This window comes from Enhydra lutris, unplaced genomic scaffold, assembly GCF_002288905.1.
Source record: "Enhydra lutris kenyoni isolate GAN:26980312 unplaced genomic scaffold, ASM228890v2 scaffoldscaffold1, whole genome shotgun sequence".
NCBI lineage: Eukaryota > Metazoa > Chordata > Mammalia > Carnivora > Mustelidae > Enhydra > Enhydra lutris.
This window is the reverse complement of record NW_019154085.1, coordinates 26,904,775-26,924,380: the sequence shown is the minus strand read 5'-3', so window position 1 is coordinate 26,924,380 and position 19,606 is coordinate 26,904,775. Positions and strand designations below refer to the sequence as shown.

Below are 19,606 nucleotides of genomic sequence, written 5' to 3'. Positions count from 1 at the left end.
TGCAGCAGGGGCTATGACCACAAGAAAAAAGGAAGGCATAGCTTGGGTTGTAGTGTCGAGGTTTACGAAGTTACAGCAGGACAACTGAGGAAAAGGAGAAGTGATCTACACTTGAGAGAGGGGCTGGAGTCTGCCGTTCTAATTCATGGCCATATGGACCCCCGTGGGAACAGAGTTTGGGAGTTTGACCTTGCGAGATGAAGATCAGCCGCTGAAGGATAAATTCACTGCCCTGGCCACTTTCAAAAACAGAGATGAGAAAGAAAAATCAATGAATCCTTCCTTGGGTTTTCCAATTGTGGAAGTTCCAGAGCCTGGGTCAGAGAGAGCTACCAGGGTCCCAGGAAGCAATGCCAGCCAGCCTGGCACACAACCCAACCGTCCTCATCTGCGAGGTCGTCAAGCAGGAGTTGGCCTTCCACCTCCCACAGCCACGCCAGACCCTGGCAGCCCAGCAAACAGATGAGCTGTATCCCACTGGCAGGTCTGGAGAGAGTGCAGAAGGCACTAGCAGCCAAGAAGGAGGAGCCCCCTCCCGAAGAGAAAGTGGCCCAGTCCCAGAAGAAAACAGCTCAGCTGAGTAAGGAAAAAAAAATGAACACCTCGGCAAACAAGCAGCTGATTCTCCATGTCATCCTTTCTCGAGTTGTTTTTGGGGAAGAACACTGGAAACGTGCACAGGCTCTGGCCAAGCCGGTTATGGCTGCCTGACACTGAGAGGTACCCCCAGCTCAGGAGACACGCTGGGGCCACCATGAACACACTGCTGACATGGAGGGAGGCATGGCCGCAGACAGGAGAGAGGAAATCGTGGGGAATCTGGTGAGGAGCCTCTCTGCTGAGAAGGACAGTGTCCCATGCTCAGCTGGCTTGATCAGACTGATGAACACTGACTGACGCAATGGCCCATCAAGAGGAATGGAGATCAGTGAACAATGTCATTTAAACATTAAAATGTTCATTTTCGGGCTTACAAAAGTAATCCACTTTGGTGTACATTATTTTCCAATCATATATGAAAGAGAGGTGCGGGGAGGAGAAGGAGGGTTTGGGAAGGAGAGGGAGATGGAGAAAGAGAGAAGGAATGAATGAATGAATGATGGGAAAAATCTCGCATCCTACTTTTTCCCCCACTCTTGTATTTCCCCAAGTCATTAAGTACTTTTTTTCAGTTAAAAGAAATCGAGGTTTTGGAAATCAAGGGTGTGATTGCAACGGCATTCACTGTTACAAGCTCCCTCTGCCATTCTTGAAGACTGAAGCTGCGGAGACCAGAGCCCCAGAGGCACCTGCCCCATTGGCACTGTGTTCCTACAGGTAATCTTTAGGTCAGGGGCACCTGCCCTGCTGGCACTATGTTCTCACAGGTAATCTGTAGGTCCAGGGCTTCTGGCCTGTTGAGCAGGCACAATTCACTGTGATGAGTCCATGTTTTGGCTGATGAGAGCCCACTGAGGCAGCTCCAGATCACTCCCCCTCTACCTGTTTCAAGGCCTCTGCTGTGTCTTCTGTGCAGAGGGTACAGGCCCCTGCCATACCCCTAGCTCACCTCTGGGCACTTCTCAGAGCTCCAGGCACCTATAAAAAAGCCACTGGGCCCCTTATCGGGAAACACTACCCTAGAATCATAAGCGTTAAAGCTAGGAAGGACTGTTCTTATTCTCAAGGACACAGGAAGGTCAGAGTTAGGGGCAAAGCAGGACGAAAATGTGGGTCTGGCTCCCTGGCCAGTGTGCTTCTGATCAACCATGGCCAAAGAGAAGGAACAAAAGGTAAGTATCAAAATCAGGGAGAGGGACAGGGTGGTGGGGGAGAGGGGTAGAGAGGGAGAAGGAAGAATAAATACCCGCTTGGCATCACAGTAGCGAAGTCCAAAAGCATGAAACTGAGGGAAGAAAGTTGGCCTGACCCCGATGATCTGGGTGTAGAGCTCTGCGGGCCGGGACATGGCCGGTGTGCCAGACAGCAGAATCACCCTCTTCGCAACCTAGAAGACAAAGAGCCAAAGGTGCTGAGAGGGCACAGAGGAGCACCTAGGGACTATCCCAAATGCCCCACTAGGATTGGAGCTGGATGTCCCAGGAAGAACAAAATTCCCCTGGAATGCAATAAGAGTACCCCTCCCTTCCCGGGCACCCTGACTGCTGGCAGTTCTGCAGTTTGCTCCTCTTGGAAACCAGGCAGATCTACATCCCAACGACTCCACAGGCTGGCCTCACTCCAGATCCTAGTGTGGCCCAAACCTGGAGACTCTAAGCAAAGGTACTGTGGCCAGAGAAGAGGAACACACATGTTCTGAGACCCTCATGGTGTGACCCATGTAAGCAGCGGGATGCTGCACCTAGGCTGGCTTTGTCACAAGTCCCTCCATCAGGACTGAGCATGTGATATTGAATTCCAACCTCTCCATCTCCCTCACTGCGAGCGTCTTGAGATCAGGGCTGTGGTCACCTCTATCTTCTGAAGCACTTAAAAATGTTTGCTGTATGCTGAGAAATATTCCGCTACCCAATGTCCCTGGGGAAGATAGATAAACTCCAAGAATCCAGCACTGGAAGAGCAAGTGGAAGTGGCGGGGAAAGGAGGTCTGACCAGCCTCCAGAGCGGATCTCTGATATCGGGGTTGAACTTCCGGTCAGATCCTGACACGGAGGAGCCAGCCTTTCTCACCGCCAGGAGGCAGAGTCGGGGTGGCCTGTGCACCAGCCTCTCCCTGATTTTCTTCGGAGGAAAAAAAGGCTGTCGCTAACTCAGCTGCACAATGCTTTGACCCCAGAGCTCCCTAATTTCACTCATTTTGCAGGTAATTAGGACTTTCAAAAGGGGGACACAGGTCCATTTACCCTAAACTCAGCCTGTGTGTGCAGCAGCCTGCTCAGCAGTGGGCAGGATGGAAATAAATGGTCGATTCCAATGATGAACTCCAGGTTCCTCACTTGGCTAGACCCCAACCTGACCTGAGGAGATCAGACCTAAGTACTGCACCTCTTCCTAAGATGGGAAGGAGGGTGAGAATAAAGAAGACACCCCCCACTGTATTAGGACACAGAACGGCCAAAAATTCTTAGAAGTAAAATCCATTTCAGCCCTGTTGTCTACAAACACCTTGTTAACCACTGTAACCTTGAGTTAATGAGGAGAGTATAAGGCAATAGCAAGCAGTAAATCACCTAGGGGAGAAAATGAGGTTTTCAAATGGATATGCTGCCTCATAAAATAAATAAATAAAGGTGCAACAGAGGGAAGAAAAATGTTTCTTTATAAATATACAATCTATACAACTCCCAAGACGCACTTTTGCCCTCACAGTGACTGGCAATACCTAATTCCATTATGACAGGAGAGCTCTGAATTTCTCTAGCTATAATTTCCCACAGTTCAATTACCAAGGCTTCTAATTTCCTACACGGTTTAATGCAGCCTCATTAAAATAACAATGAGCTTCTCGAATGACGTCTGTAGCATCCCTTGCCATGGCTCAAGACTGCTTCAATGAAACGGGGAAAATGAGAAGTCTTATCAATAAGAGAAAATCGGCCTATCATCCCAAACCAATTCCCCACATCGCTGCTGCTGTCTGGGGATGGAGCCTGGGTGGAGACAGCTCACCAATCAGGTGATGGAAAATAACTCCCAGGTTCTCGGCTGGTACTTACAGGACAGAGTTAATTCTGAGCCCATTCTCCCATACACTGCCCAGACTAGGGGTGATGTGACCATTGAAGACGGCCATTTGCGGATGCTTAAAAAGCGGAGGCATCATTATGGAAAAAGAAAAAGGCAAGCCTTGAAAAGAAACCAGAACAGCGTCTTTTTTATTCTGGAATGATTTAGCCTGCTCCCCACGCAGCCCCAACAAGTTGGTACCGTCATCACTGTCGTCCAAACGGTCTTTAATCCTGCCCAGCTGCCCATGATTTGTGGGCACCCTCCACCTGGAGAACCTCCAATTCCGGAAAACAGAAATGCATAAAACTATGTAAGTCAACACAGAACGGAACACTTTACAGTCAATTCCTCTGGCTAACAAAAGAGCAGCACTCAGGAAACCCATCATGGAGCGATGCAAAACAGTCATTTCTGTGTGATGTCTGAGAGAAATGGTGTGATTCACAGGAGCAGACGCCACTGGGGGCAGATGACCCTCGAAGACAGGTTCAGTCTCCTCAGAGATTAAGGTCATCAGTTCAGCCCTGAGGAACAAGTTGCTAGCAGGACAAGTTAGTGGATGTAATTTGCCAAGGAGAATCCAATCCAACTCAGAGTAAATAAACTACACACAGATCTTGGATCAGCCAAGAGAATGTTCTGTTGCAAAGAAGAGCTGAAATTGTTAAGTTCATACGAGAAACAGCCTGGGAATTCTTCATCATTTTCTGTTGTTACATCTTTTTTTCCAACTTAGCCGATAACTTGCTTTACCAAATTATTCTGATGGGGTATAACACACCTCAGCAAGACTCAAGACTGGGGAAAGTCATGCTCCCCAAAGCGGCACCCCATTCTTGCCCCATGTTATTCCTAATGGTACTCTAAATGAAGTCTGGTCTATAGGTGGAGTCCCCTGTGATTCAGAAGTACCGCTTGAGAAGGCTGGGGACATCAAAGAGAAGGTCACGCCCATGCCACCCAAGTGTCCTGATACACACAAGCCCCATGTCACAGGGACGCTGGAGCTACGCAGTCACGACTTCAGCAGTCATCATAAAATCTTCAAAAACAAGGAGAACGGCAAACACAGGTTGGGGGCATGGGACCAAAAGTACACAGATCAAGAAGAAAGGCAGATCACAGGCACGAGCCAAGAAGCAACAGAAGAGTCAACACCCGTGGTTAAATCTAAACCCTGAGAATAAGAGGGAAAACTCACTCTTCAAGAGCCATCCAGTGACTGGAATCTGGGAGAAGATCGAAGTTCTTCCCTCTCTCCGGGACACGCAAGGCCAAACCAAGACAAACGGCATCATTTACGGCCTCTGTTAACCAGAAGCCACTCCAGGGATCTGCAGAGGGCCACCTACGGCCCAATGATACCTCATAAATGGCCTTTCTGACTCCGGTTGGGTCAGCATATTTCACATAAAACGGTTCCTTCTAGGATCCAGCCTTCTCCCAAAAGGAGACAAAGCTCCAGTCACAAGTCTGAGTGCTACTGCCAGCACCAAACTGATTTGCACGGGAACTGGCGTGCTTTCAAGGCAAGCAAGCGTCATTGCTTTGACATTAGCGAAATACTGACGCTACGTAAAAGGTAACGAGTTCTGAGGGAAGAACAGAAAGAAGGATGTGACTATAAGTGTTCTGGTTCAAAAATACCAAAATGTACGAGAACACATCCAATGGCATAATTACAGCTAAGGAAAGTTACGTTGTTTCAAGGCATGCATGGGCATAGCTGTTATTAATCTAACACAGAGGCTCAAATTAAATATTAAGTACATTTTTTTCCTCTGGAAAAAACAGTCTATTTCCCTTAAGTGTGAGACTCCAGTAATTTCCTTCCTGATTCTGTGATAAAATGGAGGAAATTCACCAGAACGGCAGGACCACAAGGGACTCCTCCTGCAGCCTCATCACACTGGGAGAGCGGACCCTGCCAATGACAGCACTTTCCCTTCGGGCTGAGAGGGACCAAGAGCATCTCTTCTAGACGCGGGGACACTGGGTTTTCTACCACGTGCTTGCATACGATGTGAAAAGATGGTCATCACAGTACTGTATGTAATGGCTGAAGACTGGTTACAAACGCATAAAAAGACAGCAGATGATATGTATTATGATATATTTACACAATACAATACTATCTGCAAGAATGAGGTTGAGTCATCCGAAATGAGGTGGGATGATTTCCAAGATACACTATTCACAGAAAAAAGGCTGGAGCCTTTTTATAAGGAGGGAGGATAAGGAGGGAGGAAGGAAACACGTACACACATGCTTAGCTGGGCACAGACTAAATTTTAGAAGTGAAAGTGAGAATCTGGTAATGCTGACCGCCTTCCGGGACAGAAATCAAGCAATGAGGGGCCCAGAGGTGGGAGAAAGAGTTATTTTTCACGGTACACCCTTTTGAATATATCATCTACTTAAACTCCTCTAATGAGAAAGGAGAAAAGAAAAAGCTCGTACATTTCAGGCCGCTCCTCTTGTTTCATTTCACCAATCAATAGAGATGTAAAAAGGACTCTTTCCACAAAAAGAAAAACAGCTATTTAGTAGGAAAGGACGGTGGGATTCTGAGGGCTTTTTCCTGTAGAGAAATAATCGAACACTGGTCTGGCAAGAAAAAGCGCTATAAATCAAAGAAAAACTCAAACACATACCTCACTGCTCTAAAATAAGAGACTGATAGCCTTCAGGTTGCAGTCTTATGGAGAAGACTGGGTGATTAGGGCTGAGGGGGAGTGAAGATGGTTATGCCTGGTCACACTGGACTTCAGAGGCATCGATCAAAAAGTGAACTCCTGGCCCAGCAATTCTGTACATAAGAATCTGTCCCACTAGGTCAAAGTGTGCAAGCTACGAATATGCTGATGACGTTCACTTGCAGAATTATTTATAAAATAGCAAAGAGATGTCCAACACTAAGGGTTAAATTATGGGATGCATCCATCCAGCAGAAGGCTCTGGAGCCATTAACAATGATGACCTTGCCCTGCAATGGACATGGTAATGGTGGTTTCCTCTGTCGGAGGGAATTAAGGTGATTTGAATTTTGTTCCTCACAGCTTCCTGTTGCCTACTTCCACACGTGTACATAAAAAACAGAACTACCTTGCTTAGTAGCCCGAACGAATAGTGCTGTGGGGGAAAAGACGTCACATTCCCCAGGGGACCACGACACCAGTTTCCTACAACCTAAGCCACGTGTGCCCCACATGTACCTTTACGAGACCCCCACTTGCAGGACACAATCTGGCCTGGCTAGCTCACACACTGTAGGATATCGCCAAGTTACCTCATCACACACATTTGCTGAACATGGCTTGAAACATTAACTCTGAGAGAACATTTCTAGGAGATGCACAAGTCAGAGGATCAAGAGGTACTAAATTAAGCCCTTATGTGGCTTTTCAAAGCCATATTTTACTTCTCCCAAGTCTCCTCTTGTTCAAAACCATTTAGGTCCATGTCTTTAGAGTATCCAGATCAGTGGTTCTCAACAGAGAGGGAGAGGAGTGATCTGCCCCTCCCAGCACATGTCTGGCAGTATCGGAAGACAATTCTGGTTGTCACCACTGGTGTGGGGGTGGCGGGGCCACTGGCGATTAGTGCGTGAAGGCCAGGCATCCTGCGAAACACCCTACGGGGCACAGGACAGCTCTGCACAGCAAAGAATGACCCAGCCCAAAGTGTCCATGTTGTCAAGCCGGAGAAACTGATCCAGATGAAAATGCAGCAGAGAAATGAAAGGTCTGGTTAGCAGAATGGCTCATAATGCCTCAGCCCTGCCTCCACTCAATCCCACCAGCAGCCTGGAATCCTGTGAAGTCAACATCTCAGACGAGAGGGGCTTCGAGACACCCCCATAAACAGCAGGCTATGTTCACGGTCCTATCCTTCAACGTGTTAACTCATCCAAGTTCTGTAGTAAGTGCAGAATCATCTAAACTAGGTAACAGCTAAAAGATTGGTCTTAAATGTATCCATTTGAAATATACCCACGATATTAAAGATGTAAATGTGGCTTTAAAAGGTCTGGCCTAGAAGTGTTATGTTTCAGAAATAAGTATGTAGTCCAGCTTGCCCAGCCAGCGACTGGTAGGCTCAGTTGGTTAAGTGTCTGCCTTCGGCTTAGGTCATGATCCCAGGATCCTGGGATCGAGCCCCATGTCGGGCCCCACATCCGGCTCTCTGCTCAGTGGACAGCCTGCTTCTCTTTCCTTCTGCCCCTCCCCCTACCTGTGCTCCCTTGATCTCTCTCTCTCTCAAATAGATAAAATCTTTTAAAGAAAAGCTTTCCTCTGCACCTGTAGTGATATACCCTACTTACTGCACAGCTGCTTCTGAGCAATCAGGGGCACAGATTTAATTCTAGGTATGGCTGTAATACTAGAACCACGGTAAGAAGATCTGCTAATGTTTCTTTTCTTTTCTTTTTCTTTTTTTTTTTTTTTGAAGATTTTATTATTTATGTGACAGAGAGAGACCCAGAGAGAAAGGGAACCCAAGCAGGGGGAGTGAGAGAGGAAGAAGCAGGCTTACCAAGCAGGGAGCCTGACATCGGGCTCGATCCCAAGACCCCAGGATCACGACCTGAGCCAAAGACAGATGCCCAATGACTAAACTACCCAGGCGCCCCCTTTTTCATTTTTTGAAATATTTTTAAAATTTATTAGACAGAGAGAGAGCACAAGCAGGGGGAGAGGCAGATGGAGAGGGAGAGAGAGAAGCAGATCCTCCGCTGAGCAGAGAGCCTGATGTGGGACTTGATCCCAGGATCCTAGGATCATGACCCAAGCCAAAGGCAGATACCCAACTAACTGAGCCACCCAGGCGCCCCGAACATTAACATTTTTCAAAAGGAAACATATTGAAGCCTCCTAAAAGGACCGCCACTCTGAGAAAAACATTTCATTTCAGTGTGTCCATAAATATTCATAGGTAATGTGAGCAGAGAATCAAGGATTTTAAGTAAAGGACTTTGAAATCTGAAGCACAGAACGTAATCCTGCTTTGGAAGACGTATCATGTTAACTTGTTATTCCTAAAACAAAAGAAAACAAAGCCTGAAACGAGTAGACAGTTGTGCTTTACAGGGGAGTTGGAAAAATTAATTTTCAAATGTTAATAAGCTTCACCAACACTGAGCATACTTGTCTTCCCTAGCTGACGTACAACGTAGAGCTTCTTTTAAGCAACGAAAGGTGCAGTTCGAAAGTGTGGCACACCACAAAGGCTGCTTTAGGAAAGCACACGATAAACACGGACTTTTGTTTGCTCAGTCTACATAAACCAAAGTAGATTCTCCCGAAGGCATCTGTGAGAGGTTTCTATCTGGCTCTGAGAAAAAGCAACTTTCCTAATTGTACTAGTGTTCCCCGATATTAAGAAAAAGCTCACCATAAAAAGACGGAAGGCAGTCTGGGGGCCTTCGCACTGTCTGGGGTGGGATGTGGGAAAAGAACACTCAGATACAGATGAGAAGCTACGCGAGGTCCACGCCACTGCCTGCTCTGAAGGTTCGACCCACCGAAGCACTCAGGCCCCAACTGAGCCCACCAGAGGAAGGGCTGTGGGTGGCTGAGCCTCTCAATGACCAAACAGGCTTAGGGAGCCCCGGGAAAAGCATCAGCTTACGAGGTAGGCCTCAGCTTTGTGGGGCTTCTTTCTGCTTCCTGACGGCCTGGTTCCAAGTCTATAGGACTCATCTCCCTTGGTTCTCAGCACCATGAGAGCTCTGCCCCCACAGAGACTGAGAAGACAGTTCCTTAGCAGGAAGTTAGGAAGAAAAACAAGTCTGGTGCTGAAGCCCGACACAGTGACAGCTGGAGTCCACGCTAAGTCATGTCCATGGCCCGCAGCCCCTCGCCTCGGATGAAAGCCTTTGCTCTCCTTGACCCCCTTGCCAGCCTGAGCAAGATACAGCGAGCCCTCAATGCTGAGTGGCCTCAAGCTCCACACCTGTTCTCCACAGGACTCACCTTGAGGAGGGGCATAGCTGCACGACAGCGGGCGGTCTTAATGTTCTTGAGGAAGTGAGACTCATCCTGAAAAGAAAGGGTCACACAGGTGAACAAGGCCAAATCCTGAGTGGATGATGGAGCCGGAGCCCACATTAACCTTGACCCTGACACGGAGCCACACTGGGGACGCCTCCCTTGGTTTCTCATTCAAGGAGAGGGTTGTGGGCCTCAGTTAAGGACCCAGGTTCTGGTGCCGCTTCCCCACTTTATTCCGGACAAGTCGCTCCATCTCTGGGGCCGCTGGCCAAGTGGGACGTGGGGTTAGTGACTCTGCCCAGCCCACCTTGCAGGCAGCGCTCAACGGGAACTGCTGAGAGATGGTTTGCTGCTTAGTAAGAAACGCCTCTCGTCTGCACAGCACGACGCCAGAGCGGGCCCACTGCGTGCCTCGCCCTGGTGTGCGGCAGTGGCGCCCAGCTCCTGCCCCCCCGGAGCTCACCAGACGCCACAACCGAGCAGACAGCGTTGTAAGTGCCTGTCACTGAGGAAGTGTGAAAAAGTACTGTGGGAACTTGAGGAGGGGGAGGAGACACAACGCCCATCCTGAAGGCACTGTCAGGTTTATCACACAGAGCTTGATTATAAGCAAACTAGAATACAGCATTTTCTCTTTTTTAAAGACTTTTTTTTCTTTTAAAGATTTACTTATTTATTTAGGAAAGAGAGAGAAAGTGCATAAGCGGAGGGGAGGGGCTATAGGAGAGGGAGAGAGAAACTCAAGGAGACACCACACTGAGCGTGGAGCCCAATGCGGGGCTCAATCTTGGGACCCTAAGAGCAGACCTGAGCCAAAACCAAGAGTCAGGTGCTTTACCTGTGTCACCCAGATTCCCCAGATACTTTACTTTTTAGTAATCTCTATACCCAACATGGGATGCAAACTCACAATCCTGAGGTAAGACTCATGTGCTCTACTGACTAAGCCAGTCAGCCACCCCTGTCGTATTTTCCAAAGCCAAATGAGTAACTAACACATTCTTAGTATTTGGGAAAGAAATTTCTATTTTGGTACACATTCAAATTACCTGCTATGGACCTGAGCACACACAGTATACATACAGGTACATACGGACCTCTCTACGGTGCCAATTTCTCCATGGATAAAATGGTAAGACACCGCTACCTGACTTACCTGGCTGCCGTAAGTCATAAGGGCTAACACACATAAAGCCCTTAGAACAGTCCTACCACCGAGCCCAGTAAGCACTCAGAGGTATGGGCCACCCTTTGATGGGGACATAGAGGGGATCCTGGCTCTATCTCGAGAGGTGATCTGCAAGAAACCTGCTGTTCCATTTCAGCTATGATGAACCAATATGGTTCTCAAAAGCACAACAGAGAGGAGCGCAAGATGAACCCGCAAATGTCAGAACATCTGTTCCTAGAAACCTGGGGTGTAACATTCGTACTCCTGTCTAACAATGAGCCCGCAAGACAGCCAAGAAGGAAACGGTTTATAGTGAGAAATAGCAGGAAAGACAGAGGATGGGGAAGGGAATGAACCCTTTTAACCAATGGGCTAAAATGTTGCACTATTATAACTAACCACCGGGAGTGGCTTCCATCTGAATTCTCTTCTAAGAAGTATGACATCTTAGAGCTGACACTTTATTCCTTCCTGTAACATTTCTCTGAAATCAGAAGAGGACAGGGCTCTTAAATAACTGAAGACAAACTAACACGGGTGGTGAGTGGCTTGCCAAAAATCATCTGGCAGACTGAAGTGTTGAGCCAGACACACATGATGCAGTCCGGCTCTGATCAGTGATGCCCCATCTTGCTGGCCTCACGCCTGTGGGCACATCACGTGAGCACTCTCAACATCAGTTCCATCAGTGGTGAAAAGGACACAGTGTCTGCCTCAGGGGCCTCGGGGAAGAGGGGCAATTACGCGTCAAGTACCTGACACAGAAGAACACGCAAGAAATGAAAGCACTGGGGCGCCTGGGTGGCTCAGTGGGTAAAGACCCCTGCCTTCGGCTCAGGTCATGATCTCAGGGTCCTGGGATCGAGCCCCACATCGGGGGGGGGTCTCTGCTCAGCGGGAAGCCTGCTTCCTCCTCTCTCTCTCTGCCTGCCTCTCTGCCTACTTGTGATCTCTATCTGTCAAATAAATAAATAAAATCTTAAGAAAAAAAAAAAAAGAAATGAGCGCATGATTCTTCCTACACACTCGAGAACCATCACTGCCATCCCAGGATACTGCTTTAAAGGTCTGCATTTCGGGCGCCTGGGTGGCTCAGTGGGTTAAGCTGCTGCCTTCGGCTCAGGTCATGATCTCAGGGTCCTGGGATCAAGTCCCACATCGGGCTCTCTGCTCAGCAGGGAGCCTGCTTCCCTCTCTCTCTCTCTCTCTCTCTGCCTGCCTGTCTACTTGTGATCTCTCTCTGTCAAATAAATAAATAAAATCTTTAAAAAAAAAAAAAATAAAGGTCTGCATTTCATGTGTATGTGGACATACTCTCAGAGCCACACCTGAATTTATGCCAAACCAGAAACAACTTCCCTAAAGACTCATTACCTTACAGCTGTGAAAACACACAGACATTTAAGTTTGCTTAGGCTAGGAACATAGTGTGGCTCTCATGTCCAAATGACAGCAGATCCCCGAGGACAGCAACTGTGCCTTCTTCCCTCCTCTAAGCTCCCACGAGACTTGGGCACTAAAATGTATCCTAATGCTCTGCACGCGAGTCTGTCTACTGGACTGTGGTATCTTGGAGAATGGGGCCGACTCTCCTCCCTCCACACCCTCAGTGTGAAACTGGTGCTCAGTGTTGGCCGAACCCATGGATGAACGAGCCTCCCTGACAGCCAGCCCCGAGCTGAGAAACCCACAGGCTCCACCGCAATCTTGTTGACTTTTCTGGACCTCCTAAAAACGCATTCCTTTCCCTCCTTCTAGATAAGACATGCAGTACACATTCTGAGCCTCAGGATTTGGGAAGCCACTGTCAGCAGAGAATTCTATTTTTAAGAGAAGGAAAATACCATGGGCTTTTAAAATTCACAGGTTTGAATAAAGAAAAACCTTACATATCATCTGGAGGCAGTGGATTCCCGTTTTGCTGAGAGGAAAAACAAAGGTAAACTTCTGAAAATCCTCCACTGGGTTCTGTGGCCCAGAACGTCTGTCAATGGTTAGCTGCTCTGGAGTTGGGAGCTGCACGCCTTTTCCTCATCTTTATTTGTGAGCCCCATGAATACACGGAGTTCTGCCACGTGGCTGGCTCCAGGCCTTTCTAGACTTTCCTCAGAGAGGACTTGAGGAATGAAAAGCAGGAAAACCAGCTGACTGAAAGAGACGCAATCTCATCTGAGAGCAGAACTTGAGTAAAGCCTACTTAAGAAAAAAACAGACCAAAAACCTGTGGTAAGTTCAGCTGGCCCTTGGACAGCGCAGGGGTTAGGGCTGCTAACACCCGCCTCCTGCAGTTGAAAGTCAGCACGTATTTCCGACTCCCCCAAAACTTAACATCTCATCCAGAAGCCTTACTGATAACATGCACAATTAGCACGTATTTTGTATGTTATATGATTACTTACTGTATTTTTCCAATAAAGCTAGAGAAAAAAAATATTTTAAAATAACCTAAGAGAAAACACATTTACCATACTGTGCTGTATTTATTGAAAAAAATTTGCCTATGAGCAGACCCACGCAGTTCAAACCCATGTTGTTCAAGGGTCAGCTGTACTTTTTTTGGTGGGGGAGGGAGGGAGTATCTTTATATTGGCTGGGAAAAAACTTACTGTTTGATCTGAGACACTTGGACAAGAGAGGCCACCGGATGAAGGCAGACGCCCCTAATGTTCAGGCTGGGGCCCAGGGCCCCCAAGTTGGCCTCTATCCATGACCTCCTGGCAGGGAGATGGGCTGCAACCCCACAGCTCAGGCCTAGTAAATATTTGACACTTTCAAAGAGCTCCCCAGGAGATTCTAATATGTAGCCAGGGTTGAGAACTGTTATTTGAGATGAGTAAAATGCCAGTTTCCCACAAAATAAAGACAGTGATTTCTATTCTCCTAGAAACAGAGAGAAGCTCCAGGAGAGCACAGACATGAAAGTTCCCGGAGCTTTTAAGAAGCGAGTTTCCCCAGAGTTAAAGCACTTAAAGACTCTGCCAAGTCACTTACAATGATGACAACTTTAAAGGGGGTTTTTAGCTGTTTTTCTAACTTGCTCAGAAGGTCGAAACTGACAATGTTGACCAAGCCAGCCGTCAGGCGATCCTTGCCAGTCACCACGACATTGATGCTGTCTGGGCTCAGAGACGGCAGCCACTGAAGGAAGGCCTGGGGATGACAGGGGAGAAGGAAACCTCGGGGATCTGGCCGGCAGCTGCCAGCTGGGACCCCAGCCCACCCATCAGCGGCCCTCTCAGTAGACAATGTTAACGCTTCCCAAAAGACGAACTCAGCGCCTCTCTCTCCTCATGCCCCTGTATTTGCTGGAGCCCTTAGGCCCATAAATTTAACAATCACCTCCACTGCCCTCCCACTCATCCACTCCTTCACGTTCCACTAACACCACATGGCCTGCCTTTGTAAGGAAGCACTTGTTAGCAGTCACTGTGCTGTCTGCGGATTTCAGGCCTCAAATATCTAACTAGATGGCAAGTTTCTGCAGCGCAAGAATGGACTCTTTCTAGAAGGAATTTTATTTTTTTTAAATTATTTTTTAATTAACATATAATGTATTATTAGCCCCAGGGATAGAAGTCTGTGAATCATCAGGCTTACACATTTCACAGCACTCACCATAGCACATACACTCCCCAATGTCCATAACCCAACCACCATATCCCTATCCCCCCGCACCCAGCAACCCTCAGTTTATTTCATGCGATTAAGAGTCTCTTATGGTTTGTCTCCCTCTCAATCCCATCTTGTTTCATTTGTTCCCTCCATAACCCCCCATGACTCCCCTAACCCTGCCTCTCAAATTCCTCATATCAGAGAGATCACATGATAACTGTCTTTCTCTGATTGACTTATTTCACTCAGCATAATACCCTCTAGTTCCATCCACATTGCTGCAAATGGCAAGATTTTTTGATGGCTGCATAATATTCCATTGTGTATATATACCACATCTTCTTTAACCACTCATCTGTTGATGGATATCTAGGTTCTTTCCATAGTTTGGCTGTTGTGGACATTGCTGCTATAAACATTCGGGTGCACGTGCCCCCTTCGGATCACTACGTTTGTATCTTTAGGGTAAATACACAGTAGTGTGATTACTGGGTTGTAGGGTGGCTCTGTTTTGAACTTTCTGAGAACCTCCATACTATCTTCCAGAGTGGCTGAGTGGCTGCACCAGCTTTAGGAGGAATTTTATAAAGGAATTTTTAGCAGATGCTGGTATATACCAAAGACACGGATAATGACAAAAATATTTATCACCTGCTCTCCTGCAACCTTGTCATCCCTAGCCCAAGCCAGTGCCTGGAGACAATGGAAGGCCACCAGGTACCTGCATCTCAGTGGCTAGGTCCCTGGGCTGACACTATGGTGATGTTAAGGGCTAGTTCTTCCTCCAGTTTTGGTCCTGCTCTAAGTGACTGCCTGGTTCTTTTTCTTTTTTTTTTTTTTTTTGAGAATTTTTGAGGGTGCTGTGGGAACCCAACCACATCAAATAAATATGTGTTGAACTATTCGTTTCTAGAGGCAGGGGTGGAATTCAGGTCACAAGGACAGAAAAAAAAGAGGTATTGCTGTGATGCACATTTTTAAAGTTTTGCTTTCTCTTCAGCTGGAAGGGCGTGTCTGGCATTTGGCTGACCAGCAAGAGGCGGAGCTGCCTCTTCTCCACGAGTGGCTAACGGTGGGGAGCTTAGGAAGAAGCCAACGTGTGAGGAAGTGGACAGCTGCCACAAAGAGCAGAGAGCTGGGAAAAACTACGGACGATGAATTAGGTCTCCTCCTTTCTCCACCAGGTTTGCTTCTCTGGGTGTTCATTTCACGGAAGCCCTCTGATCCCTGGATTCATGGAAGACAAAGCTCACAGCCGAGTGCTAACGCAGTGCCCACATCAAGTTCTCCAGCTCTAACGGCACCCGGCTGAGAGCGACCATCCTGCCCACGCCACCTTCTCCAGGTGCACAAAACCTAGGCCAACAGCTCAGGAGATGCCCCTTCAAGGTCTGACTACCAGTGAGCCTGCTGCTTTACCTCGGTAAGACTCAGTTTTGTCATCTATAAACGGGGTTGATACCGACTGCATGCACGCGCACACAGCTGCTATGGGATCCAGGGACGTAAAGGAGGCAGCCATTTTGAAACCTCTGTGTGGTACTGGCAGGCAGGGGGGAGCAGCAGGGACATGAGAGGTGCTCAGGAAGCATCTGTTGCCAGACGGAGGCAAGTCTGAGCTCCTAACCCCTCTGCTTTCTTCCCTAAGGGCATAACCTGATTCTAGTTCAGAAAACCAAGAGTCTCTCCTCTGAAGGCCACCTCCTCTCCCTTCCTCCTTCAGCTGACACAGGATCTTCTAAAGCTCCCCCAGGCCCTGCCCCCAAATTGTTAGTTGACTGCTTCAACACTGAGAACACTTCCTGGTTAAAATCACAACACAAGGGGGACTGACCTGCTCCCAGGTGAAGCGCACAGATGACGGGACCACCACCAGGAGCGGCCATTCCTTCCGGTAAAAGGCTGCAATACAGATGGCTTGGATGGTCTTCCCCAGGCCCATGTCATCAGCCAGCAGCAGGCGGCCTCTCTTCGCTATGGCAAAACTGAAAGCAGAAGAGGGAAGGACAGGGGCATGGCACATCTGTCAGGGGTTAACCTGCCATCATGCCACCATGTAAAGCAATAGCACTTGGTATGGGCCACCGCAGTCCGCAGCACGGGCCCTGCTCCCCAGGAAAGGGAAGACAGGAGCCAGCAGGGGACAGCATGACAGTAAAAAAAAAAATTGAAGAGTCAAAATAGGAACAATGTGGAACAGCGGTCAAAAGGTAGAGAGAGGCTCTAGAGGCAATGGGTCAAGCAAGCCAAGGGAGGGAGCTTCTGAGAGGTGGGCCCCTCAGCCCAGTGCAGGCAAGACCTGGGGGAGTGAGAGAGGAGGAGATTTGGAAGCAGCCCCTAAACAGGGTCCAGGAGGGGTGGCCTTGTTCGCATGAGAGGTATGCCTAGAAAGGAAGGTGGCATCAAAAGCAGGCTTTCTCAAGGTCAGAGAGGACATTTATGCACAGAGGCAAAGGGAAGGAACTGGCAAAGACAAGAGAACACTGCAGAACAGGACAGGCCGAGGGGAGGACAGCACCAGGGTGTCTGTCTACCAGAGAACACCAGCCTCAGCAGCTTCTCCTCCACCAGCAGCCACTGGGGCCCCTCCAGCGTGACAGCTCTTGAAGACGCTTTGTGAAGAAGGGCACCTTCTTCCACTCTCTGGGAGCCCGAGTGGCCTGCGGGGGCATTCCAGCTCCGCTGCTTCACAGCAGGGTACCTTCCCACAGGTTACCTCAGCTCCTGGTGCCTCAGTGGCTCAGCCATGAGATGGAAATAAAAGGGCCTGCCCCAGAGACCGTGGACAGGGTTTAACAGAGTTAATGTTTAGGACACCAACTACAGGGCCTGGCACCATCGTACATGCTGGGAAGTGTTTCTCTTCTAACTACTACCCCACAGAAAGAAAAACAATCAAGATGAACGCTAAAAAGGACTTGCTTGACTCACGAATGAATCAGTGAAAAGGGAAAAGGATCCCAAGTGCCAGATGTCTGGTCTCCTGCTCCAAACACCAGCCCTCTTCCATCTCAATTTCTGAAAAACTGATCATTCGCCCAGAAACCTGAGAATAAGCTGGTCGATGAGTCCTTTTTCTTTCCTCCTCACACAGCCAAGGCAGCAAGTGTAGCCCCTTCTGATCAGCAGAAGCACGGTTGACAGGAGCTGCAGGGGCCTCTCTGAGCTGTCCGCCCTCTGAAAGCCAGCGCCCGCTCAGCAGAGGCAGCAAAATGAGCAGTGTGTCTGCAGGTGGCAGGAGCCAGCCTCCTGGGCTTGGTGGATGACACCTACCACATCACAGTGCTGCTCTGTCCCCCCAGGGACCACGACGACCCACCAGGGCAGGTAGCAGCCCCTCTGCACCCCTGGCCATGACCACCACATGCCTTCAGTGGCAAGGAAGGGAGCCCAGAGTGGGGCCACCTCGCCTCTCAGACAGGCCCAGCCTCTTCTCGGCACATGTGCCTTGGTTAAATCTTCTCGACTATCTCCAGGATCAACTCGCCACACAGATGGGGGAGGAAGTGTGGAAAGATTCATTTTTTACCCCACTTTTTAGTTTACAGAACTGACGGCCAGGGTGGAGGGGGGCACCTAGGCAACACACCTGAGTACCCTCTGCTTCGGCCATTAGCCGCGTCCCTGTGGTTTGTCCATCCAGGCATTCTCAAAGCAGAACAGACCCTTTCTTTTTCCCTGCTTTGAAGTAGCCCAACTAAGAAACAAAGTAGACAAAAAAGAACAAAGGAAATGCCTGCCTAACAGAGAAACAATCTGAACGCCATTTCCGACAGGGCAGTTGGAGGACCACAGGGGCTGTGCTCATCATTACAAAACGTGGTTTTCAGCTCCAGTTCCACTCTTGGAAGCTCAGTGACTCTGGGCACACGACTGTCATGCTGGGTCTCACCTCACTCATTTGCTCAAAGGGACGTTTTAGACGTTACAGGAACCTGATCTAGATCTTAGAGACTACTACATAAATTTAAGAGTGTTTTCCTTATAGCTCTTACAAGACCAACTTGGAAGTGCCAGACCTTGTTCTTTAACACTCAAATCCTCCTCTTCAGAGGATGACAGTTAATATCTGGATTTAACTGGAAGTTTCGAAGAAAGGCTGTAAGTACCACAAGGGAAAAGACGGAAGCTGCTGGCCAGGCTCTGGTTCGGGCTCACATCAGGCCTGGGGGATCCACATAGAGCCTCTTGGTGATGACGGCTTAACTGGCAAGGCAGCACGTACCACACGGGCCCAGGATCTCTAATGGGGCCCAGAGGAGCTTGGGCACCGGATACAGAGGCTGCCCATGGGTGGGGGTGGGCAACCTCTCAAGCAAGATGAAGTTGTGCAAAGCGTGTTATCTGAGACAGATGGAATTGGGAGGGAAAACAAGGGAAAGGGTGTGAACAGAGCTGGGACCACGGGAATGCAGGTATGACTGCCCAAATCTCAGAACAAAACCCTAAGACAGTGGTCAAGATTTTACCAAAACCTCATGAGCAGGCTGCCTGCGGGCAGGCTGTCTTTGTTCACCAGGTCCACAAGGACTTGCTCTCCTTATCCTGGCTTACATCCCCAGCTACACTGCTGAATGACAGATGAAGCTCTTACCATCTCTTTCCTCTCCTTGACCTCCAGTGTTTTCACTAGAAGGCAAGTTCAAACCTGTCATTTGGCTTCTCCCAAGAAGCTCTGGAAAACAGGACAGGTCACAATGTGGGCTTATCTTCTTTTCTGTCTGTAATAAGAACACCCTGACTTTCTTTTGGAAAACCAACACCTTCCACTCTCAGTCCAAGTAACTTGGGGACTGGGGCCCTACCAGCTGGCTCCAGGGATGGGCCTGTCATCCAGTCTCACCAGTAAGACTCCCCAGTCCCCAGGCCACAGTGACTGGTCCTGGCATGGCCACCGGATTCCAGGCCCTTCAGTGTCGGGCCATCAGGAAAGAGAGCTTCCACTGGGTTGCTGTGCCCTAGCCGCCACATCTGAGGAGCACCTGGCTGAGAACAAAGCAAACAGAGGAGAGAGCCAAACTGAGAGTGGGACAGAGAGTTCTGATGAGATCTCTGAAGACCCTTGGTTTTCTACTACGCACACCGAAAAATCTCTTTTCTTGAACCCGTCTTGAGTTGGGTTTCTGCACACCTGCAATCTAGAGTCCTGATTAACTCATGG

General features: G+C 48.7%; 1 protein-coding gene across 2 annotated transcripts in view; it reads right to left on the bottom strand.

The window, feature by feature from the left end:
• LOC111144079 (SWI/SNF related, matrix associated, actin dependent regulator of chromatin, subfamily a like 1) overlaps positions 1–19,606 on the bottom strand; it is a 58,198-nt gene that overhangs the window by 23,925 nt on the left and 14,667 nt on the right. For both annotated transcript variants that reach the window (XM_022498193.1, XM_022498184.1), the window contains 4 exons: positions 16,280–16,430; positions 13,825–13,983; positions 9,645–9,710; positions 1,847–1,987 (listed from right to left, as the gene is read on the bottom strand). In XM_022498193.1, coding sequence (XP_022353901.1) covers positions 1,847–1,987; positions 9,645–9,710; positions 13,825–13,983; positions 16,280–16,430 — 517 coding nt within the window. The remainder of the gene's footprint in view (positions 1–1,846; positions 1,988–9,644; positions 9,711–13,824; positions 13,984–16,279; positions 16,431–19,606) is intronic.